Below are 26,223 nucleotides of genomic sequence, written 5' to 3'. Positions count from 1 at the left end.
AAAAAAAATCACTTTTAGTTTTATTTATGATAGTTAACTGCTTCCTTCACTAGATGATGATTTGGATTGAGTTGATACATATTGCCAAATAATTATTTAGGTCCTGTTTATCTTTAGCTTAAAAATGTAATGACTTCAAAATAGAGTATTTAAGATTGTCTGATTTTTTTTTTTAAATCTGACATTCCCCTCTTGTTTTTCATGTAATTCTTGATTTAAACACTACCTTTCTAACTTAATGAAAATGAGTGAATGTGATTGAGGGTCTTTTTAACTTTGTCACTTTCTGCTTTTATCTTTAGGTTTATTGAATTCTTCTGTCAAAAGGAACTGTTTACAGAATGATTCTGAAGAACCAGCTCTGTCCTTAACCAGCTCTTGTGGGACACTTCTGAGGAAATGTTGCCATAATAAAAGCAATTCTCCTAATAATCCTGTAATCTCTCAAGATTTTGATTATAAAGAAGCAAAAATTAATGAGGAGAAACTGCAGCCATTTATAACCTCTGAAATGGATTATCTATCATGCCAGCAGGAAAGACAATGTGAAAATGATCCAAAAAGTGAAAATGTTTCAGCCATAAAAGAAAAGGTCCTGGCTACAGCATGTTACCCTGTAGTACATCATTCAGAAGTAGAATGTAGTGGTATGCACATTCAGTCTCAGAAAAGTCTTTTATATAACCATGATAATACCAGCACGCTGACTTTATCCTCCAAGGATCCTTGGTCAGAATCTGTTGTGATTTCCAGCAAGAAAGAGTCATATAAAATGTCAGAGAAAGAAAGACGTAAAAGTTGTAAAGTTGGTTTTGAGTTAACCAAAAATATTTTTGCAGAAAAGAATCAAGAAGTATGTTCTTTAAATGAAAATTCTAAAAATGCTGAGCCGTTACTCCCTGAAAATTACATAACAGCGTCACCTTCAGTGAAGGTACAATTCAACCAAAATAAGAATTTATCAATGATCCAAAAAGAAGAAACTACTTTAATTTCAAAAATACTTGACAATCCAAACTCTGAAGAACTTTTTCAAGACAATGAGAATTTTGTCTGTCAAGTAACTAATGGAAGGAATAATCTCATTTTAGGAAATTCTAAGGAACTTCCTGAGGCAGACCTTAGTTGTGTGAAAGAACCCTTTCTCGAGAACTCTACCATGGTAGTACATGCAGATGTAGGTGACAGACAGGCAGTCCAAGTGTTGATTACAAAAGAGTTGGACTCGTCAGATACAGTTTATGATTTTCCAGAGGAGAACAGAAACAGTGTAAAGCAGCATCTTAAAGTGACTCTAGATCAAGACTTAAAACCAGATACCTCCTTGGTTATAGATAAAAAGTCAAACAAAAATGATTGCATGGACAAACAGGCAGGACTCTTAAATCCAATTTCAAATCATAATTTTGGAGGTGGCTTCAGAACAGCTTCAAATAAAGAAATAAAATTCTCTGAACATAACATTAAGAAAAGCAAAATGCTTTTCAAAGATATTGAAGAACAATATCCTGCTAGTTTAATTTGTGTTGAAAGTATAAATGCCTTGGAGTTAAGGAATCAAAAGAAACTGAGCAAACCTCATATGCTTGTTTCAGAGTCAATTAATACTGTATCTTCGTATGTACAGAGTAGTCCTTTTGTTTCTAATTCTGAAAATAATCAGACACCTCCTCAGATGTTATTTTCGAAGCAAAATTTTAATTCAAATCATAATTTAACACCTAGCCAAAAGGCAGAAATTACAGAACTTTCTACTATACTGGAAGAATCGGGAAGTCAGTTTGAATTTACACAGTTTAGAAAACCAAACCTCATAATGCAGAGTAACACATTTGATGTGCCTGCAAACCAGATGAGTCTCTTAAATACCACTTCTGAGGAAAGGAAAGATGTTGATCTTAATGTCTCATCTGTTGGTCAGGTAGAAACCAGCAAGAAATTCGAAGGTGCAGTTCAAGTTAAACAAAAGTTCACTTGCTTGTCAGAAAACAACTGTAACAAAAGTGCTTCTGGTTATTTAACATGTGAAAATGAAGTGGAGTTTAGAGGCTTTTATTCTGCTCGTGGCAAAAAACTAAATGTTTCTAGTGAAGCTCTGCAGAAAGCTGTGAAACTGTTTGGTGATATTGAGAATATTAGTGAGGAAACATCTACAGAAGTAGATCCAAGAAGTTTCTCTTCAAGTAAATGTAACGATTCTATTGTTTCAGCATTTAAGATAGAAAGTCATAATAATACAAATTTAAATGAGAAAAACAATAAATGCCAACTAGTATTACAAAATATTGAAATGACTACTGACGCTTTTGTTGACAAAAGTACTGAAAATTGTAAGAGAAATATCATTGAAAATGATAACAAATGTGTTGCTGCTAATAGAAAAACTTGTAATTTAGGGGAATCTGATAGCAGTGACTCAGGTAAAAATGATACAATTTATATTCATAAAGATGCAAATGACTTGCCATGTACTGATCAGCATAATGTATATTTTAAATTACCTAGCCAGTTTGTGAAGGAGGGAAACACTCAAATGAAAGCAAGTTTGTCAGATTTAACTTGTTTGGAAATTGTGAAAGAGGAAGAAACCTGTTATGTTGATACTTCGAATAAAGAACAGTTAAATGCTAGTCATATGGACCAAAATAGAAAAGATTTTGAGGTTTTTGATATATCTTTTCAGACTGCAAGTGGGAAAAATATCAAAGTCTCCAAAGAGTCATTAAATAAAGTTGTAAATTTCTTTGATCCTAAAACAGAAGAAGAATTAAATAACTTTTTCTTGAATTCTAAATTACTGTCTGGCATAAGTAAGAACAAAGTGGACATTTTAAGTCATGAGGAAATAGACATGTTTAAAAATGAAATATTAAAGGAAAGTATTTCAATTGATACTCAAAACCAGTTATCAACCCTCCAGCAACAGCCTGAATGTGAAAACAAAAAGATCAAACAAGCTACCCTGTTGAGTTTTCATACAGCTAGTGGGAAAAAAGTTAAAGTTGCAAAAGAATCTTTGGAAAAAGTAAGAAATCTTTTTGATGAAGAAAAGCAAGCTATTAGTAAAATCAGTTTGAACAGTCAAAGAGCAAAGATCCAAAAGGACAGAGGGGAAAGAACATGTAAAGAAGGGCTTGTATTAGCATGTAAGACAGTTGAAATAACAACTGTCCCAAAATGTGAAGAAATGAATTCTCTAGGTGATAATGTTGAAAACCATGTTTCTAATCCAACTGCAGTGCTACCTAAGCCCTTAAGTGATCATTTCTATAGACAGTCTGAAAATATCAGTACACCAAATGTCTCCTTGAAAGTTAAAGTATGTGAAAATGTAGAAAAAGAAACAGCAAAAAGTCCTGCAACTTGCTACACAAACCAGTCCCCCTATTCAGCTGTTGAAAATTCAGCTTTAGCATTTTACACAGGGCATGGTAGAAAAATTTCTGTGAGTCAGGCTTCACTGTTTAAAGCAAAAAAATGGCTCAGAGAAGAATTGGGTGATCAGCCAGAAGAAATAAATTCCGATAAGGTTATATGTGCAAAGGAATACCCTGAGAATTATGTAGGAAATCCTTCACATGGAAGTGGTTCAAACAGTATTATAACTGAAAATGGCAAAAATCATCTTCCTGAAAAGCAAGATTCAGCTTATTTAAGTTTTAGTAGCATGTCTAACTATTCCTACCATTCTGATTTTTATTGTTCTCATGATTCAGGATATCTCTCAAAAAATACTACTGATTCTAGTATTGAGCCAGTGGTGAAGAATATTGAAGATGAAAGAAACATTAATTTTTCTGAAGTAACATCTACTGTAAGAGAAGCAAATGCATACCCACAGACTGTACACAAAGATACTTGTATTCAGAAACTTGTGACTAACTCTTCACTATGCACAAATGAAAATACAGCCTTTAAATTGTCTGTATCTAATTCAGATAATTTTGAAGTAGAAACACCTGCATTCAGCACAGCCAGTGGTAAAATAGTACATGTTTCACGGGAAACAATTAAAAAAGTAAAAGAAATATTTACAGACAACTGCAGTAAGGTAATTCAGATGGACACTAAAAGTAAATCTAGCACTTGCCAAACAAGAATTGTGTCAGATTATTACAAGACATTAGATGATTCAGAGGATAGTCTTCCTAACTCTACTGATGAAGAAAGTTCTATGCATTCGCATAAGATTTTTGCTGACATTCAAAACGTGCATATATTACGTGATCAAAGTATGCTTGGATTGGACAAAGTTTCTACACTATCACCATGTGATGTTAGTTTGAAAACTTCAAGTTTATGTAATACAGGAAAGTTTCCTGAGTTAGTCTCTTCTACAAATCCTGAGATTTTTAGCACAGCAAGTGGAAAATCCATACAGGTATCAGAGTCTTCATTACAACAGGCAAGACAGGTGTTTTCTGAGATAGAAGAGCATGCCAAGCAACACTTTTCAAAAGTATCCTTTAAAAATAATGAAGAGTATTCAGACCAGTTCACAAGAGAAGAAAAAGTAATTCATGTCCCACAAAAGTTAATATCCCAAAAAGGCTTTTCATGCAATGTGGTAAATTCACCTGCTTTCTCTGGATTTAGTACAGCAAGTGGAAAACAGGTTTCAGTTTCAGAAAGTGCCTTACACAAAGTTAAGGGAATGTTAGAGGAGTTTGATTTAATCAAAACTGACTGTACTCTTCAGCATCCACCTACATCCAGACCAGGTATATCAAAATTCCCTTCTCTTCCTTGTGTTGATAAGAGAACTGCAGAATATTCTATGAACTCTGAAATGAAAAAAGCCTACAGTACAGAATTTAAATTATTAAATAACTTTAATATTGAAAGTAACACTTCAGAGAATAACCACTCTATTAAAGTTCCTCCATATATGTCACAGTTTAAGCAAGACAAACAACAGTTGGTCTTAGGAACCAAAGTATCACTTGTGGAGAACATTCACATCTTGGGAAAAGAACAAGCTTTACCTAAAAACATAAAAATGGGAATAGGTAAAACTGAAACTTTTCCTGATGTTCCTATGAAAACAAATATAGAAGTTTCTTCTACTTATTACAAAGATTCAGAAAACTACTTTGAAACAGAAGCAGTGGAAATTGCCAAAGCTTTTATGGAAGATGGTGAACTGACAGATTCTGAACCATTAAGTCATGCTGAACACACTCGTTTTACGTGCCAAGAAAATGAGGAAACAGTTTGGTTAAATTCACGAATTGGAAAAAGAAGAGGAGATAACCATGTCTCATTTGGTAAGTGGTTATTTTTACTTACTGGTTTGCCAGTCCATTGTTTTTGTTTAGTAGTCTTAGTATACTAGTGATTAGAGTGTTGTAAGCGAAATATTTTTTTTTTTAGCTTTTATATGCCTAGTGATTTGACTTAGTATCTTGCATCTGTATACCAAGAAGTCATGTTTTGAGGGATGCTTAATGCATTTTTAGAGATTATTAATACAGTTATAATTGAGAAATTACTATGAAGTTTGAGTTTCTCTAGAGAAGTGGAACCATCATATTTTAACAAAATTTGCATAATACTAACTTGTTAATTGTTTTTGCATATATTTTGCTTACTAACTTTGCATATATATTAGAAGTTCAGGCTCTGGTTTTTATGAACTTTAAAAGTTAGTGTCTCGGGGCAGCACCTATGGCTCAAAGGAGTAGGGCGCCGGCCCCATATGCCAGAGGTGATGGGTTCGAACCTAGCCCCAGCCAAAAACTGCAAAAAAAAAAAAAAGTTGGTGTCTCTTTATACCACTTATTGGGTAATATATGCTACTTAATTACACTGCTTACGTGGCTAAGCCTCAATTTCCTTATCTATAAGATACAAATGACACTTCCCATGTGTGGGAAATTACTCCCATGCAGTAATTATGAGAATCAAAATAGTGTTATCTCAAGCACTGACTACTGATCTTGACACACATAGTAGTCAGCATTTGTAGAGTATTGGCTATTTTTCATCTAGGAGTTGTTCTGAAAACAGTATTGTGAGGAAATACTGTAGTATCATGATCTTAATGCTATTTGGGTTATATTCTGTCTTTTCAGTATATATCTAATAGCTTTGTTCAACTACAGTTATATGTTGCTTAACATGGATAAGTTCTGAGAAATGCGTACTTAGTGTACCTACACAAACCTGGTAGGAACACTACACACCTGGGCTGCATGTTGCTCCTAGGCTTGTTATACCTAGGAGTTCCACAAAGACTACACTGCCAAACAAGCCAAATTTAAAGCAGAGTCTTTTTATTGAAGAGCCGGCCAGCGACTGCCTCAGTGTCCCAACATGGGGTTTCTGAGAGCAGCCCCAAGTGCTTAAGGGATCAGGTTGTTTTTTTTTTTTTTTTTGAGACAGAGCCTCAAGCTGTCACCCTGGGTAGAGTGCTGTGGCATCACGGCTCACAGCAACCTCCAACTCCTGGGCTTGAGCGATTCTCCTGCCTCAGCCTCCCAAGTAGCTGGGACCACCAGTGCCTCCCACAATGCCCGGCTATTTTTTGGTTACAGCCATCATTGTTGTTTTTTGGCGGGCTCAGGCTGGATTCGAACCCGCCACCTTAGGTGTATGTGGCTGGCACCTTAGCCACTTGAGCCACAGGCACAGAGCCAAGGGATCAGGTTTTTAAGGCTTGGTCTGCATCCTGGTTGGTATGCAGGCTGTCCAGGTGCATCTGGGTAGGGTAGCAAGCAAGCATTGCACAGAAGCAGAATTTTGCAGTTAGCCATACATCATACCTCTTTGTTTTAATATTTTCCCTACCTGGTATTTCTTAAAGGTCATTCTGGGGATAGTTGGTACTTCCCAAGCCGTTTCTCAGGGGAGTTAGTTAAGCAAGAAGTTAGTGAGTACTTTCCCTCTATCTTGGGAGCGAACCAGACTTACTCCATTTTGTTGAAGGCTTGCGGCCCAGAAATTTGCCAGGAGTTAACTGTTATTTTTCTACTTTAGCCTAGGCCTAACACTCCCTAAGTTGTACAAGATGTTATAGTAATGAATACTGTAGGCAATTGTAGCATAATGGTGTTTGTATATCTAAATATAGGAAAGGTACAGTAAAAACACTGTATCATAATCTTATGGGATCACCATTGTATTTGTCCTCTGTCTTCACAGAAATGCTGTTACATGACTGTATTAGGTTACTTGGTTATGTATGTGTTTTTCCTGTCAGGTCTCTGGGAATAATCTTAAATAATCTGTTGATTAGTTATAATTAAAGTAAATGCCAAAACTAACTCTACAACTTCTGAGTGGATGATCTTATAGAACTACCTCCTTTTAAAATCCTATAAACTCATAGATTATTTGAGTTATCAGAAGTACTTGTGCTCTGTCCCTCCATATTATAAAGACCCTGAATCCTGTCTATTCATTCTACTACTGGTGCCTTTTGCCAGTAAGTGATCCTGGTTGATACAGATGTACTTAATCAAGTGTTATCCAGGTCACTATGTAGAGTTAAGAGGTAAGTTTGTAATACTTAAACTCTTTGCTGTCCTTTACTGTAAAATTTTGAAGTGTGTGTGCTTAAAGGTATTCATAATTCTTTTGTAGAAAATAATAGCTTTGTTTATAGCAATCCATTGTGTTCATATGCATAATGACATAGGTTGACTTTCTACCTAGGGAAAAAAATCAAGTTTATAAATGTTTTCAACAGTGTTACTCTTTAGTTTTCCTTATTTCTGTTATGTATGTCACTTAACAGCTTCTGGTTATTTGACCAGTATAGGTCCTTGTTAAACAATTAAACTACTTTATAATGATCTAACACTTGTTAAAGCCCTGCATGGACATTTTTACTTATTATATTCTACAAATTTGTTCCCTGTAGTAAAGCACCAAAAAGAAAAATACCTCAGCATTGACACAGAAATGCATAACTATGGTTTAATCTTAGCCTCTAGAATTTTTAAATAACAGGTGTTACTATTACTGATGTTTTTGAAATTTGGTAAATTTTAAAAACTTTGGTCTTATTCTAATTCAGGGTTCTGTATAACAAAGTCCTCCTTGAGTTTAATGCCTGCCGCCCTCAAATATAAAATTTTTTTATTGCCAGAATTATATTTTGTGCCAGTTTACTAAGTAGTTTATCTGTGGTATCTGGTAACATCTGTTTATACATAGGTAGTATTAAACAGTGGTATTTTTTTAAATGGTAAAAAAATTAATAAAAATTAAATTGATACTAAAAAATGAATTTTGTCATTCAAAGTAGAATGGTCACTTTTTTTTTTTTTTTTGAGAGTCTCACTTTGTCACCCTTGGTAGAGTGCCATGGCATCATAGCTTACAGCAGTCTCAAACTTTTGAGCCTCAAGTGATCCTTCTTGCCTCCCCTCCCAAGTACCTGGGACTATGGGCGCCCGCCACAATGCCTGGCTATTTTTAGAGACAGAGTCTCACTCACTCTTTTTTAGGCCAGTCTCTAAACCCTGAGCTCAGGCTGTTCACTCACCTCAGCCTCCCAGAATGCTAGGATTACAGGCATGAGGGAACACACCCAGCCAGAATGGTCACTATTTAAATTACAGTTATTATGATTTACAACACAGAAATGCATAGCTTGCTTGAGTTATGGTTTAGTCTTACCCTGTTAGCCTCTAGAATTTTTAAATAAGTGTTACTACATGCATTACTAATATTTTATTGTAATTTGGTAATTAATATATTGTAAGAGTTAGTACTTTAGTTTTAAAAAGTGGACTATAGTCTTTTGAAAGGTAAAACTGATATTTGCTTCAAAAACATGTATGGAAATTTATCTTTAGGAGAACCTTCAATCAAAAGAAACTTGTTAAATGAATTTGACAGGATATTAGAAAATCAAGAAAAATCGTTAAAGGTTTCAAAAAGTACTCCAGATGGTAAAATTTTCTTTTTATTTTTATCTCCTCCTCACAGATACTATATGTAATAGTCTTAAAATTATTTTTCCCAGTTCTTTTGAGTATGTGTATTGGAAGAGATTTACAATGCAGTTTAATATGTGTTGCCTTATTTGAAAGTGGACTTTTCCTTCATAATACCTAGTATAATGCCAAGGTAATTGGAAAATATACTTATAAAATGATGACCTTTTTATTTTAGAAAGGTGTAAGAATTTAGTAAATACTGGTATTTTAAATCTGAGATTTTATAGTTCAGTAAGGCTTTTGAGCCCCCAGCATTCCACCAAAATCAGTCTTTGCTAAATTACAGTGATCTCCATGTTGCCAAATCAAGTGAGCGTTTCTCAGTCCTCATTTGACTCTTATCTTTTAGCCACATTTGACATAGTTGATCACTCTTCTCCAGAACACCACTCTCTCTTTGTTCTCCTTCTAGATGGCAACTCCTTCTCCCTCTCATTAGCTTTTTCTTCCTCATTTTTTCCTTACTTTAAATAAGAGTGCCCCAAGGCACTCTGTCTTTAGATCTCTTTTTTACCTAAACTTCATTAGTTGCCAAAGTTATATATGCAGCTTTAGCCTGTCCCTGAATTCGGACTGATTGATTTGCTACTTGATACATCTCTACTTGGATTTCTAATATGCACCTCAAAGTTATTGTAGCTACTACTGAACTCATGATTCCATCCTTGCCCCAGACAAACCTGTTCTTTCTCTTGCCTTTCCTTTTTCATTTTGCTGGTTGATCTCATCAAAACTTTGATGTGTTTTATTACTCCTTTGTTTCCCTATACTCCATCCAGAGCTGTGGAACCTGTGGATTTCTGATTTCAAGATGGCTGTTTATCGTTCTGTACTGCACCCTTTTTCATAAAAGAATTTATTCTGTAAGTTTTGGATTCAGTCAAAAGGCTGCACTCAAGGATCCAGAAGGCCACAGGTGGCAGAACCCATCAATAAGTTCTGTAGGTTCTGCCTTCAAAGAAGAATTTGATCACTTCCTTTTACCTCTACCCTACCACCCTAGCTTCTAGCTGATCTCCAACTTTTGCCTTTGCCCCTCCTTGAGGCTGTTCTCACCACTGCAACCAGAATCATCCTCCTGGTCAGATGACGTTACTTGACTTCTTAAAACTCTATGGCCTTTATGTTATTTAGGCTGAAATCCAAACTTCTAACCATTGAATGCTTGAAAATAAAATAAATGTAACTATTGCTCACTACATGTTTGGTTTCTGAGTTTGGATAGGAAGAGTTCAATTAGTGAGGAATGATTATATTAAACTATAAAGGCTTAGTTCTGAAACATGGGTAAGTCTCACAAGAAGCGGAAACAATTTGGAATTTTCTGACTCATCTCCCATTTGATGATAGAAATTTGAAAGTTATCTCAAAAGCAGGACAATTTGAATATTCAGGAAACTGCACTTAATTCTGTTTTTCTGCTAACTTTGTTTACTAAACCTTAATATGCATAGGAATTCTGAGCAGGGTCAAAAACTAAAGCCATGGTGCACAGTAGTTACGGCTCCAGCCGTGTGCACCACAGGTGAGGGGTCTGAACCTGGCCCTGGCCAGCTAAAGAACAATGACAACTGCAACAAAAAGAATAGCCAAGAGTTGTGGCAAGCGCCTGTAGTCCTAACTACTCAGGAGGCTGAGGCAAAAGAATTACTTAAGTTTGTGGTTGCTGTGAGCTGTGATACTACGGCACTCTACCAAGGGTGACATATGAGACTCTGTCTCAAAAAAAAACTAAAGCCGTGATCTCTGTTCTTTATGAGAATATAAGTAATTTGTAGGATAATTTTTACTGTATTTATTACTTGATAAACTATCTTTTGAATCTGCTTAAGATGCAACATTGCAGCTACTGAAAAAATGGTATTAAATAGTATTACATATGTACACAAATCTTGTCTTTTTAAAAAAATTAGTTTTGACATAGTCCAGGGAAAAGTACATGAAAGAACATGTATTTAATTCTAACATTGCTACTGATGTTGCATAAAATTATTATCTTAAAATTATCTTAACTCCCCTTTTGGAATTATTTTGATTCAGTAATTATTCAGTATTTATTTGATCACCTTATTTTATTTTTTTCAAATGATTTTTTTCAGTGGAATCATCACTCACCACGTGCCAGTTATTGATTCTTTCCTTCTAACTTTCATTTTTAACTTGGTCACTCACATACTTTATTGTTTTGTTTAAGTATTTAATTTATTCCTGATGATCTTTTTTTCTTTAGAATATTACAGGGGCACATGTGTTTTGGCTATATGAATTGCTTTTGTATAGTTCAAATCAAAGTTATAAGTGTGCCCATCACCTACATAAATATGCATTATACCCATTAAATGGGATTTTACTTATTCTTCCCCCACCCCACCTGTTTGATTTCTGTTGAGTTTAACTTCTCTATGTGCATGTGTGTGTTGGATTGATTATTTCCAATTTAATAGTGAGAACATGTGGTGTTTGTTTTTCCATTCTTGTGATACTTCACTTAAGAGAATGGTCTCTAGTTCCATCCAGGTTATTATACATATAACGGGCATTCGTTCACCTTTTTAATGGCTGCATAGTACTCCATGGTATTAAATATACCATATTTTTTATTAATTCACTCATGTACTGATGGGCACTTGGGTTGATTGCACATCTTTGCAATTATGCTGCAAGAAACATTTTAGTACAAGTGTCTTTTTGATAAAATGACTCTTTTTTCCTTTGGGTAAGTATCCTGGATCAAATGGTACATTTACTTTTAGTTCTTTGAGATATCTCCATACCCACCAACAATGTGTAAGTGTTCCTTTCTCTCCACATCCATGCCAGCATCTGTTGTTTTGGGACTCATTGTTAAAAGGCATTCTTACTGGAGTTACCTGATACCTCATTGTGGTTTTGATTTGCATTTCCCTGATAAAGATTCTGAGCATTTTTTCATATGTTTATTGGCTATTAGTTTTTCTTCTTTTGAAAAGCTGCTGTTCATGTCTTTTGCCTGCTTTTTTAGGGGGTTGATATTTTTCTTGCTGATTTGCTTGGGATTTGCATAGAGTCTGGTTATTAGCCTTTATATATCTGATGATATATAGCATACAAATATATTTTCTCCCATTCTGTAGGTTGTCTGTTTGCTCTATTGATTATTTCCTTGGCTGTGCAGAAACTTTTTAACTTAATAAAGTCCCATGTGTTAGTTTTTCAGGGCCTAGGCTAATATCTACAAGAGTTTTTCCAACATTTTCTTCTAGAATTCTTATAGTTTCATGCCTTAAGTTTAAGTCTGTTATGAATCTTGAATTAATTTTTGTGAATGATGAGAGATAATGATCCTATTTCGATCTTCTACATGTAGCTATCCAATTTTCCCACCACCCTTTCTTAAATTGGGACTCTTTTTTTTTTTTTTTAATTAAATCATAGCTGTGTACATTGAGCAATTATGGGGTACAATGTGCTGGTTTTATATGTAATTTGAAATATTTTCATCAAACTGGTTAATAAATTGGGACTCTTTTCACCAGAGTATGTTTTTGTCTGCTTTGTCAAAGATCAGATGGCAGTGTGAGGATGGTTTTATATCTGATTCAGTGGTCTGTTTCTGTTTTTGTGCAAGCATCATGCTGTTTCAGTTGCTATAGCCTTGTAGTGTAGCTTGAAGTCTAAAAATGTGATGCCTCTTGATTTGCTCTTTTTCCTTAAGGTTTGGCTATTTGGGCTCTTTGTTCCATACAAAGTATAGAATTTTTTTCTTCTAAGATCTATGAGAAATGACACTGATATGGGTATTGCACTGAATCTGTAAATTAGGGTAGTATAGATGTTTTAACAATGTTTATTCTTCCAATCTGTAAGCATGATTTGTTTACATCCTCTGCAATTTCCTACCTCAGTTATTTGCAATTCTTTTTGTAGAGATCTTTTATCTCATTGGTTAAACATATTCTTAGGTATTTTATTTTCTTTGTTGCTATTGTGAAAGGTATTGAGTCTTTGATTTCATTCTCAGCTTTACCGTTGTTGGTATATAGAAATGCTACTGATTTGTGCATATTGATTTTGTAACCTGAGACTCTGCTGAATTTATTTATGAATTCCGGCTGTTTATTGACAGAATCTTTGAATTTTCTGCATAAAGATTATATTGTTAGTAAAGAGTGATAGTTTGACCTCCTCTTTCCCTATCTGAATACCTTTGATTTCCTTCTCCTACCTGCCTGATTGCTCTCTCTGGGATTTCCAGCACTGTGTTGAATAGAAGTATGAACAGTGGGCAACTTTGTTTAGTTCTGAATGTAAGCAGGAATGCTTTCAGTTTTTCCCTGTTCAGTATGGTGTTGGCTGTGGGACTGTCATGTATGTCTTTTATAATTTTGAGGTATGTTCCAGCTATACCTATTTTGTTAAGGGATTTTATCATAAGAGAATGCTGAATTTTATCAAAAAAAATTTTTTTGCATCTTTAAAGATGATTGTATGATCTCTGTTTTTGCTTCAGTTTATGGATTTACATATGTGGAACCATCCTTGCATACCTAGGATGAATCCCAGATCATGGTGAGTTTTATTTTTTGGAGACAGAATCTCACTGCTACCCATGGTAGAGTGCCCTGGCTTCACAGCTCACAGTAACCTCAAACTCTTGGGCTTAAGTGATTCTCTCGCCTCAGCCTTCATTTAGCTGGGACTATAGGTGCATACAATTCCAGGCTGTTTTTTAGAGATGAGGTCTCACTCTGGCTCAGGCTGGTCTCAACTTGTGAGCTCAGGGTATCCACCCACCTTGGCTACATTACCCTGTCATGGTGGGTGAGCCACCATGCCCTGCATGTTGGTTTTTTTTTTTTTTTAATGTGCTACTTAATTTAGTTTGCTAGAGTTTTGTTGAGAATTTCTGCATCTATATTCGTAAGAAATGTTGGTCTGTAGTTTTTCTTGTTTTGTTGTGTCCCTTCCTGGTTTTGGTATCAAGGTGATACTGGCTTCATAGACTGATTTAGGAAGGATTCCTTCCTTCTTGATGTTCTGAAATAATTTCTATAGTATGGATACTAGTTTTTCTTTGTAGGTCTAGCAAAATTCAGCTGTAAAACCATCTGGTCTGAGATTTATTTACAATGAAAGACTTTTTATTGTTTGAATTTTGTTACTCAATGTCAATTTGTTTAGGAATTCTGTTTCTTCCTGGAAGACCCTAGACAGATTGTGTATTTCCAATAGTTTGTCCATTTCCTCAACATTTTCAAGTTACTATATGCATAGAGATTTTTATAGTATTCAGAAATGATAGTTTGTATTTCTGTGGTATCATTTGTAATACCTCCTTTTTCATTACTGATTAAACTTATTAGGGCCTTTCTTTTCTATTTCTGGTTAATGTAGAGAGAGGTCTACTGATTTTGTTTATTTTTTCAAAGAACCATTTTTTTTTCAATAATCTTCTGTATAATTCTTTTGTTCATTTAGTTATCCTCTGACTTTAGTTATTTCTTTTCTTCTGCTGGGTTTGGGATTGGTTTGCTTGTCCTTTTCTCATGCCTTGGGATGATTCATTGGATTGTTAATTTGTGATCTTTCCATCTTTTTGATGTAGGCATGTAAGGCTATAAATTTTCCTCTTAGGACTGCTTTTGCTGAATCAAACCACAGATTTTTTTTGTTTGTTTTTAATTTATTGTTGGGGATTCATTGAGGGTATGAGAAACCAGGTTACACTGATTGCATTTGTTAGGTAAAGTCCTTCTTACAATCCTGTCTTACCCGCAAAAGGTGTGGCATACACCAAGACCCCACCCCCCTCCCCACCCCACAGATTTTGATAACTTATGTCCCCTTTGTCATTTAGTTTCCTCAAACTTCTTCAAATCTTTTGATTTCCATCTTAATTTCCTCCTTTACCCAATAATCTTTCAGCAGTGAGTTGTTTAATTTCTTATTAAGCTGTCCCCCTAGGTAGAGTGCTGTGGCATCACAGCTCACAGCAACCTCCAATTTCTGGGCTCAAGCGAATCTTCTGCCTCAGCCTCCCAAGTAGCTAGGACCACAGTCACCTGCCACAACACCCGGCTATTTTTTGGTTGCAGCCATCATTGTTGTTTGGCAGGCCTGGGCTGGATTTGAACCCGCCACCTTAGGTGTATGTGGCTGGCATCTTAGCCACTTGAGCCACAGGCGCCAAGCCTGAGTTATTTAATTTCCATGACCATAGAATTGATTGCTTCTGTTGGGATTGATTTCTAATTTTATTCCACTGTCATCTGAGAAGATAATTTCTGTTTGTTTGTTTGTTTTTAATTTCTGGAGACATGTTTTGAAGCTTAAGATGTGATCAATCTTAGTGAATATTCCATGTGCTGATGGAAAGAACGTCTATTCAGTAGTTTTTGGATAGGATGTTCTTTAAATATCTCTTAGGCTGGTTTGTTCTAGAGTCCCATTAAGTCCAATGTCTCTGTTTCATTTCTGCTTGGAGGATCTGTCTAGCTCTGTCAGTGGGATGTACCTGGCTGTTATGTTGCTGCTGATTATTATTTTGCTTAGATCTAGTAGGATTTATTTTAAGAATCTGGGCACACCTGTGTTAGGTGAATATATTTTTAGGATTTTCCTGTCTTGTTGAATTGCTCCCTCTACCATTATATAATAACCATTTTGTCTTTCTTTACTATTGTTGATCTGAAGTCTATGTTGTCTGATGTGAGAGTGGCTATACTAGCTTTCTTTAGGTTTCCATTTGCATAAAATATTGTTTTCTATCCTTTTACCTTGGAATCTGAATGAGTCCTTGTTAGATGGGTTAGATGTGTTTCTTGGAGACCAAAGATACTTGGCTTGTATTCTTTTATCTGTTTAACCAGTTTGTGTCTCTTAAGTTAGGAATTCAAGCCATTCACTTTTCTGTAAAATGTTAAGTGTGGTGGATTTTGTTTTGATTTTGTTGTTGTTGTTGTTGTTGTTGTTGTTGTTGTTTTGTTTTGAGGCAGAGTCTCATTCTCTTGCCCTGGGTAGAGTGCTGTGGCATCATCATAGCTCACAGCAACCGCAAACTCCTGGGCTCAAGTGATCTCCTTGCCTCAGCCTCCCAAGTAGCTGAGACTACAGGCATGTGTCATCACACCCTGCTAGTTTTTCTCTTTTTAGTAAGAACAGGGACTCAGTCTTACTCAGTCTGGTCTCCAACTCCTAAGCTTATGTAATCCACCCACCTCAGCCTCCCCAGAGTGCTAGGATTATAGGTGAGCCACCGCACCTGGCCATTTGTTATACTTCTTGAGTTATTATGGTATATGGGTTCTGAACTTTAGCTTTGGGGTAATTTTACACTGGTAGGTGTCTATTATGCTGATCTATGTATAATGCAAATCTGAGGGCAGGTGTAGTTATAACAAATTCCCTCAATGTTTGCTTGTCTGAAAAAAAGACTTAATTTCTCTATCGAAGGTGAAACTTAATTTAACAGGATACAAAATCCTAGGCTGGTAGTTCTGTGTAAAAGATGATGATAGCAGCCCACTCCCTTCTGGCTTGTAACTTTTCTGTTGAGAAGTCTGCAGTTATTTTGATGGGTTTCCTTACAGGTCAGTTGTTGCTTACCTCTAGCTGCTTATGGAGTTTTCTCTTTCATTTTGACTTTGGCCAGGTTGAATACTGTGTGTCTTAGAGGTGTCTTATTTGCTATGAATCTTCTTGATGTTCCATGACCATCTTATATTTGGCTCTCTGGTGACACTAAGGATGTCTTTCTCAATAATTCCCTCAAATAGATTTGCCATGCTTTTAGTGCTTTCTTCTCCCTGGGGGATACCTATAATTTTATGTTTGTTCACTTCAAATAGTTTCATCTTTTCTAAGTAGTGGTTCTGCCTTTATTGTTCTCTTCTCTGCCTCTTTAAATCATTAGGTTAGCTCAAGAGCCTTTTCTTCAAGCTCTGAGATCCTTTCTTCTTGGTTTAATCTGTTGCTGAAACTTTTTTACTATGTTTTAAAAATCCCTGAATGACTAGGCATTTCTTTAGTTCTGTTATATCCCTTCTAATGGCTCTAGCATGAGAGCATCAGAACCAAGACTAAGGGGGAAGCCAGAAGCAGAGCTGCTGAGCGGTGCCTGTGAGCCAAAAGCTGGGCTTTGCAGATGGCAGGGGTGATCCCACCTGGAGGGAAGAGTCAGGACCAAGCAGGCAGGAAGCACTTGGGGCTGATTAAGAATAGGCTATTCGGCTCGGCGCCTGTGGCTCAAGCGGCTAAGGCACCAGCCACATACACCTAAGGTGGCGGGTTCGAATCCCCAGCCTGGGCCCGCCAAATGATGATGGCTGCAACCAAAAAAAAATAGCCAGGCATTGTGGCGGGCGCCTGTAGTCCCAGCTACTTGGGAGGCTGAGGCAGGAGACTCGCTTGAGCCCAGGAGTTGGAGGTTGCTGTGAGCATGATGCCATGGCACTCTACCCAGGGGGATAGCTTGAGGCTCCGTCTCAAAAAAAAAAGAATAGGCTATTCAACAGAGTCAGGGGTCCTGCAGATGCCAAGTCAGGCAGGCAGAGGCAGGTTCCAGCACCCTAAGGAGAGACCCCAGAGTTTTCCGTGCCCCACCCTGGGCCTGCTGAAGTAGTCCGGAGCCCCTCAGGTCAGAGCCTGCTACTCCCCAGTCAATTCCTGTGTTTAGATTCTGTTGTGCTGTAGGAAGGAGAGAAGTACTTGGCTTCAAGTCACATAGTACAGCTCAAGGAAGTCATAAGACAGTCCACTTCCTCCCCAGATTGGTACAGACCTGGCACAGTGCTACACCTGAGAGTTCAGGATGGCTTTAGTTGCTGCATGGTCCCCACCACACTTGTATGGTGTAGTGCCTCTGCAGTCCAACCCAGCAAAGGGCTATGGGGGTGGTGGGTACTGTCCTACAGTTTAGTTTGCACTGCACCAGCAGGGCAAGTGCTAGGCTCCAACACTCTGTCATCCTGTTGTTCTCCTTGCTTTCTCTGATCTCATTGTATGTATCATCCCATTGTTGTTGTTTTTTTTATCCACACTAAGTATTCCACGTTGTTTTGCTGTGATTTCACAGTGCCGCCTCAGAGAACAGTGATCTGTATATAGGCAGCTGCTTGCACTTTTTCACTTCTTTCCTTGGGAGCAGTATGCTGGCAGGCTGCTTTTGGTTTGCCATTCCTCCCCCCCCTTCTTATTATGAACGTTTTCACAGAAAAGTTGAGAGGATATAATGAATGCCTACGTATTCCCCATCTTGATTTAGTAGTTGTTATTATTTTGCTGTTTCTTATCTAAGATTTAGACATATGTACACATGGTAATATACCTATATAAATTTGTTTATGTGTGTGTTTGTGTGTGTGTGTATATATAGGTATATGTATATTTTTGCTGGATTCTTTGAATGTTAGTTTCAGACATACTGACTTCTTAATAAAGGTATAACACAGAGCAATATCACCAAAGAAAATTTCCTAATGTCTGATACAGTTTAATCTATCATAGTCCCCTCTTGCCTTTTTAAATTTTTTATTTCATTTTCTGTAACACTGACACTTTAAAGTACCAACCCAGTTATTTTGTGGACTGTCCTACATTTTGAATTTGTCTCCTTGTGGTATCGTTTAATTTGCTCTATTCTCCATTTGGGTAGAACACTTGAATTGGATTAGGCTATGCATTTTTGGCAAGAATGCCTTATAAAAGAGTTGTGTATGTGTATGGCATCATATCAGGAGCATAAATGTCAAGTGATTTGATGACTTGGTTAAAATGCTAACTGCAAGATCACTTCATTGAAATGGTCTATTTTCCTTTTTGCAATTAGCAACTAATCTGTGGGATGATACTCTGGTACTTTGAGAATATCCAGATTACTCAGCAATCTTTAAGTCACGATTTTAACATCTATTGATAATATTTGCCTGAATTGATTATTTACTTGGAGGTTGAAAAACTGTTTTTCAAATTGTTATTCCTTTTCCATTTATTAGCTATTAATCTTCAACAAAGAAGAGCTTTCTCTTAACAACTAGAGATTAACTATAGCTCTACCTCAAAAGGCAAAGGAAAAACTTAATATTCCCCCTCTAATTATAGTTTTTCACAGTAAGGAGCAATTATGGGTAGTCGTTACTGTTAATGGTAGTGAATAATTTGTTGAGTAAAATTGATATCTTGAATTTTCATAATATATATATAAAGTTTATAGGTAAAACATTATAAATAATATACTTAACAAAAAGAAAACATTCTTTTTGATGTTTAAATCATCTGCAATTTGAAAGTAGAAACATCTTCAAACTATTTTCCAAGGGTTTTGGGTATTTTTCTTTTTATTTTGACTATACATTGGTTAATCTTTGAGTACCTCCTTTTTTAAAAAAAATCAAGATTTGTGTGCTAGGTGTGTTATAGCTGCTGCTAGTATTACTGTTTTTGTAATACTAAAATTATTTGCTGTATCTTGTATTAGTGGTAAAATTCAGGGTCCGAAAGAGGATTTGTTTATGTAGATTACAGCTATTGTTGTTCACCATGTTGGATATTAAAATTTATAACATTTAATATTTGTAATATTATATATTGGTCACTTGGAAAATGTTAGTTCACTGAGTTATGAAGTAATGTCCACCAAAGTTGATAATTTTATTATATGGTATTAATAATCACTTTTCTTCATGTCATTACTGATCTAATCTGGAAAGTTTAAGTATTAGAAAGTAGTCAAGCCAGATATAAACTTTCCAAATTTCTTTTTTTTTTGAGACGGAGCCTCAAGCTATCCCCCTGGGTAGAGTGCCATGGCATCACACTCACAGCAACCTACAACTCCTGGGCTTAAGCGAGTCTCCTGCCTCAGCCTCCCAAGTAGCTGGGACTACAGGCGCCCGCCACAACGCCTGGCCATTTTTTGGTTGCAGCCATCATCATTGTTGTTTGGCGGGCCCGGGCTGGGGATTCGAACCCGCCACCTTAGGTGTATGTGGCTGGCGCCTTAGCCGCTTGAGCCACAGACGCCGAGCCCAAATTTCTAATTTTCATTTAAAAGCTTGAATTTTACCACTGCCAACAAATATTGTCACTTGTTTTCCTTATGGCTGACAATTCTCATTTTATTCATTTTTGACAATTATGTTAGATTCGTTTGTTTCCATCTGTTTCCGATATTAGGATTTGCTTTTTCTTATTTAATTTTATATTTAAAGAAGTAAAATAGTTCATTTATCAAAACTACAGAGAGGTTTTTTTATTATTATTAAATCATAGCCATGTACATTAATGCAAACGTGAGAACAATGTGCTGTTTTATATACAATTTGAAATGTTTTCATCAAACTGGTTAACACAGCCTTCACGGCATTTTCTTAGTTACTGTGTTAAGACATTTATATTCTACACCTAGTAAATTTCACATGTACCCTTGTAAGATGCACCATAGGTGTAGTCCCACCAATTACTCTCCTTCCACCATCCTCCCCCCTCCCTTCCCTCTCTCCTTTCTCCTTCTTCTTAGGCTATAATTGGGTTATAGCTTTTATAAGAAAGCTATAAATTGGTTTCATAGTAAGACTTGGATACTTTTTCTTCCATTCTTGAGACACTTTGCTAAGAAGAATATGTTTCAGCTCCATCCATGTAACCATGTAAGAGGTAAAGTCTTCATCTTTCTTTAAGGCTGCATAATATTCTGTGGTGTACATATACCACAATTTATTAATCTATTCATGGGTCAATGGGCATTTGGGCTTCTTTCCAAATTGACTTAGCAATTATGAATTGGGCTGCAATAAACATTCTGGTACAAATATCTTTGTTATAATGTGATTTTTGGTCTTCTGGATATATACCTAGTAGAGGAATTGTAGGATTGAATGGCAGGTCTATTTTTAGATCTCTAAGTGTCCTCCAAAAATCTTTCCAAAAGCAACATATTAGTTTGCATTCCCACCAGCAATGGAGAAGTGTTCCCTTTTCTCCACATCTACGCCAGCATCTCTAGTTTTGGGATTTTATGATGTGGGCTACTCTTACTGGAGTTAGATGATATATCAAAGTAGTTTTGATTTACATTTCTCTGATGATTAAGGATGATTAAAGGATGATGAACATGTGTCTGTAGGCTGTGCGCCTGTCTTCTTCAGAGAAGTTTCTCTTCAAGTCCCTTGCCCACCCTGAGATCAGATCACTTGTTCTTTCCTTGCTAATATGTTTGCGTTCTCTGTGGATTCTGTTTATTAAACCTTTTTTGGAGACATAACCAGCAAATATCTTCTCCATTCTGAGGGCTGTCTGCTTGCTCTACTTACTGTGACCTTGGCTAGGCAGAAGCTTTTTAGTTTGATCAGGTCCCAGTAGTGTATTTTTGATGTTGTGTCAATTGCCCAGGGGATCCTTCTCATAAAATATTTGCCCTGCTTCTTTGAGCCACAAGTGCCATCCAGGATGTCTTATTTTTATTAAGTATTATACAACATTCTACATTTATTCAAATACAATTAAGCCCTCTCCTTCTGGAACCTGTCAGGGGGAACCGACCTTGTTGGTGGGCCTGGTGCTAGTGATGTGTGAACTCCTTTCCCCTAGCCATTTGCACATGAGACTGTGGTTACCACAGCGCACTTGCACAAGTGCGAACGGCTTGGAGAAAGGAGCTGTGGCAGATAAAAGGCATTCCAGTCTTCCTTACTACTCCATACCAAAATATATGCTGCATAGCCACACCCGTCACTAGGTCTTATTATGGGGAAGGGCTTATATTTAACAAATGCATAGAAATCCTGCTAGGGCTTATTTGGGGAGTAGGTCTTATTTGGGGGAAAACACAGTAGTTATGACAAATTTCTTCAACATGTGAATGTCATTAAAGTAATTAATTTCTCTATCATAAATGAAACTCAGTTTGCTGGATATAGGATCCTGGGTTGAAAGTTATTTTGTTTTAGGAGATTAAAAGTCAATGACCGCTCTCTTCTAGCTTGAAAGGTTTCAGCAGAGAGATCTGCAGTCATTCTAATATTCTTCCCCTTGTAGGTTATGGTTTTCTTACATCTGGCTGCTTTCAGAATTTTCTCCTTAATATTAACTTTAGTGAAGTTGATTATGATGTGTCTAGGTGTTGTCTTATTTGGGTTGAGTCATGCTGGGGTTCTGAAACTATCTGCTGTCTGCATTTCAGAATCTCTTGGCATGTCTGGAAAGTTCTCCTTCATAATCTCATGAAAAAGGGCCTCTGTGCTTTGTGAAGTAATTTTATTGCCTTCAGGAATTCCTATAAGGCGAATATTATTTTCTTCGAATTATCCCAGAGCTCTCTGAGAGAATGATCCGTTTTTGGTCTCCATTTCTCTTCCTCTTTGAACACTTGGGAGTGTTCAAAAGCTTTGTCTTCAATGTCAGAAATCCCTTCTTCTGCTTGCTCCATTCTATTACTGATGGATTCTACTGTATTTCTCAGATCTTTGAGGGCTGAAAATTCTTGTCTCGGTGTGTCAAAATCTTTGGTGATTTTGTCTTTGAATTCTTGAGACAACTTTTGAATTACTCCTTGAATTTCTATTTCTGACTTTACCTCCATTCTATTAATCTTATTTGCAATCCAAACTCTGAATTCGATTCATGACATCTCAGCCATTTGTCTATGAATTGGATTTTCAGTTGTGTCTGCCATATTGTTCCTTGGGGGAGTTGATCTACTCTGGTTATTTATGTTACTGGAGTTTTTCTGCTGATTCCACCCCATGATTATTTTACACTGTTTGGCTAGATGACCAGATAAGGTGAAGTTGTGTTGGGGGACTCCTAGAGTAGTGATTAGCCAGTCCTTTGCCCAAGAGCTGTGACTGGTGTCTGTACCTTTTCCCTTAGAGCTTTGCAAAGGACCTGTGCAGTGCTATGGCCTGAGACACTGGAGACTTACTTGGTGTGGTGGGACTAAGTGGCTCTGTCTTGTTTTCAGCTGGTCTCTGTCCTACCCTAGTGAATTAGTTACTCTGGGTTGAAGTCTCAGCTGTGGAGAAATGCCAGCAATTAAGTCACCCCACCCCCCACAGGCAACAACTAGAAAAGGAAAATCAAACCTTCCCATAACCACACAACCAGGATACCACTTTGGATAGTCCTTAAGTGATTGGGCCAGTCTGAGAGAACCAAATCAATTGTCCCAGTCAGCACCTGGTCTCAAGTGAGGGAGTTCAAAAGGTCTCTGGCAACTAGTTAGCAGGGGTCTGCTGGCAGCTCATGAATGCCTCATTCTGATACTCCATTGAGTCAGAAGGACCTCCCCCTCACCCCCCCAGTAAATGAATTAGTCTGGGAAGGTTGATGCCTCCTTCCCCACCTTGCACTTCTCTCCCGCCCAGTCACTGGTAACCCCACAGGGCTTTGACCCAGTTCCCTCCAATGAGCAGATGCCCCAGGGGGTTGAGCCTACCTGAGTCACAGAGAGATCTTACGTCTTCTTGGCCAGGCCTCCACACTCTGCCACCATCCAGCAGGGGAAGTTGAGGCCTGACAACCTCAGGTGGTTAATGAAAACTGGGGTGGTTCACTCATTTCCAGCCCTGCCCCTGATGTTGGTGACACTTATATTTGCACAGAATTTGTGATTCTATCCTGGCGACTTTCTCCTGTGGACCAGGAGCTGTTTGAGTTCACAGAAACTGCGACTCAGCCCCAGTCTGTGCAGCTGCCTGGAACTGGTGTTTCTGTTTCCCCTATAGTCTTGTTGGGGTGGGTGCAGTTAGCGCTCACACTCCACTTGGAGTTCCAGCTTGGGCCACTGGCCTTTGTCTCAGCTATAATCTCCTGAGGGCCGGGTGTTTCTTAGGCTCACTAAAGCAGTCCTCTGGCTCAGCCCTGCCCTGAGAGTATCCTGTCTCTGCGCATGTGTCTTCAATTCTTCGTTCTGGCGACACACCAGCCAGGCCAGTACCACCTCAGGCATACCCTTTGCTCATGGGGCCTGTGTTACCATCCCAGATCTATTCTGCCCGTGTCTGCCACCGGACAAGATGCGGGCTTTCTCTGGTTACCCAGAGAGACAGAGAGTGTCCTTCCAAAATATTCCTAGGGATGTGAGCTCTATTGTTCCCGCTGCTGCTGCTCTGTGCTGGGAGGCACCGCCTTTCCCTTTCCCATATGGTTCCTTCAGTCCACTGTCTCCTTCTTATCCCTGTGCCACAGAATCAACACAGACCTGCAACAGCCCATGCCCTGTCCACACCTCTCGAGAAAATGCCTAAGTATCTGGACTCCATGGGGGATAGGCTTCCAGACCTCAGGGTGAGAGGAGAGGAGTGCTGAGAATTCAGAATTATAGGTAGAGAATATATACAGTTTTATGCCTGGCAGTAGAGTGCCACGGCACCCTAGTAGGGGAAGGAGGTCTGGTTTTTAGAGGGTCTCTTCCATGGGATAAAATGGGAGGATGTTTGAACTGTGCTCGCTTGTTTGTAGAAAGTATACTGCGAGCCATTCTTATGGGGGAGGGGACTTCCGTCTGCTTGGTGATGGATTTTGTACCTATTGTTTGTATCCTTGGGGTCGCAGCTTGCCTCAGGAAGGTTGCATTCTTCAATCTTCTCTCTTGGGCTCACCTCCAAACCATCAGCTTACTTGCTAAACTTCTGTCCTTTAACTCTCCTTCTGAACGGGAGACTCTGTGGAAAGCTGGCTCCAGTTGGCCATCTTGCCTTCACCCCCCACCCCCATGCCCCACAGAGAGGTTTTGATTCTGTTCCTATGTCCTCCAGACTATTCACTACCTTTCCTACCACTTGCTCACTCTTGACAACTCTAAGTAATGGTATATAGTTTTTGGTTTGTTTTCTGGACTTCTTCTTATAAAAATAAGCAAATATGGCTTGGTGCCTGTGGCTCAACTGGCAAAGGCACCAGCCACATACACCTGAGCTGGCTGGTTTGAATCCAGCCTGGGCCTGCCAAACAACAATGCTTGTTGCAACCAAAATATAGCTGGGCATTGTGGCAGGTGCCTGTAATCCTGGCTACTAGGAGCTTAGGAGTTGGAGGTTGCTTTGAGTTGTGATGCCACGGCACTCTACCCAGGGTGACAGCTTGATGCTCTATCTCAAAAAAAAGCAAATATGTGTATATGATGTATTGTCCTTCTTACTAAAAAGATAATGGTATAGATGCCATTTTCACCGAATTTGCTGCTTGTTATTAAGAATTTACTTAATGAGTGTGCAGAGATCATCCTCATTCTTTTTATGGTTACATAGTAGTTGATTTTGTTGCTGTGTCAAAGTATCCTAGTTTAATTCAACCAGTTTCCTACTTAATGGACTTATTGAGATTTAATAAGTATAAATTATTTACTGAAAATGAGTAATATATAAAGATTAGCTTCTAAACCTTCATAAGACATTTTTAATTTGATTGACAATTAGCTAAAACCTTTGAATTATGATTTTTAACATCAACTAAATTTATACTGAATTTTTTTATATGTTTGTACTGTGAGTTATTTAGTATAGTCATTTTAAATTTGTGAATCATTTACTGAGCATCCTTTATATGCATTGAAAATTTTAAAGTCTATCACTGACTCATATTTTTGTATGTAAATATTTATAGTAACATGTAATAAATAGATAATAACATTAGGTTTTTATTAATATAACAAAATAATTTTCTTCTAGGTACAATGAAAGATAGAAGATTGTTTATGCAGCACGTTTATTTAGAGCCAATTACCTGTGGACCCTTTTGGTAAGATTTCTTAAAATTCTAATATGTAGTGTAGGAAAGGCTGGTTTTTTTAAGTCAGTACGTATAAAAATAATGGCAACAAAGTAGGAAATGCTGCATCAGGATAAAATGATTCTGTACTTTGGTAACATTTTGTAGTGCTGATCCTAGTATTATTTCAGTTTTTAGTTTCTTAATATCTTTGCAAAGTAGACAAATTTTATTCCAATTTTATGAGATAGTGAGGTTGAGAGGAGTTAAGGATTGCTCAAAATCAAGTAACAAAAACATTGTAGATGTCAAAAATATTCTTTTATCTTTCCTCCCTCCTTAAATCTTACTAAAATAACTTAAGAGGATTTTTTTCAACATATAATTCCCAAAGACAATGATCAGAAACAAACAACAGAAGTTTGGAATCCAAAAACATGAATGTCTTAGCAAGCCTCAGACAGCTAAAACCTGACTCAGAACCCATAGCTCAGTGGTTAGGGCATCAGTCACCTACACTGGGACTGCCAGGTTCCGGGACTGCCAGGTTCCAACCCAGCCTGGGCCTACTAAACAACAACAACAAAAAAAA

The 26,223-nt window shown here is 37.4% G+C and overlaps 1 protein-coding gene across 1 annotated transcript in view; it reads left to right on the top strand.

Annotated features, from left to right (window-relative positions):
- Window positions 1-26,223, top strand: part of BRCA2 (BRCA2, DNA repair associated) — a 101,405-nt gene that overhangs the window by 22,727 nt on the left and 52,455 nt on the right. The window contains exons 11-13 of the mRNA XM_012809998.2: window positions 303-5,267; window positions 8,805-8,900; window positions 25,592-25,661. Of these exons, the coding sequence (XP_012665452.1) occupies window positions 303-5,267; window positions 8,805-8,900; window positions 25,592-25,661 (5,131 nt within the window). The remainder of the gene's footprint in view (window positions 1-302; window positions 5,268-8,804; window positions 8,901-25,591; window positions 25,662-26,223) is intronic.

This window comes from Otolemur garnettii, unplaced genomic scaffold (assembly GCF_000181295.1).
Source record: "Otolemur garnettii isolate 467f Iridium unplaced genomic scaffold, OtoGar3 scaffold00120, whole genome shotgun sequence".
Classification (NCBI taxonomy): domain Eukaryota; kingdom Metazoa; phylum Chordata; class Mammalia; order Primates; family Galagidae; genus Otolemur; species Otolemur garnettii.
This window is presented reverse-complemented; position numbering and strand designations above follow the sequence as displayed.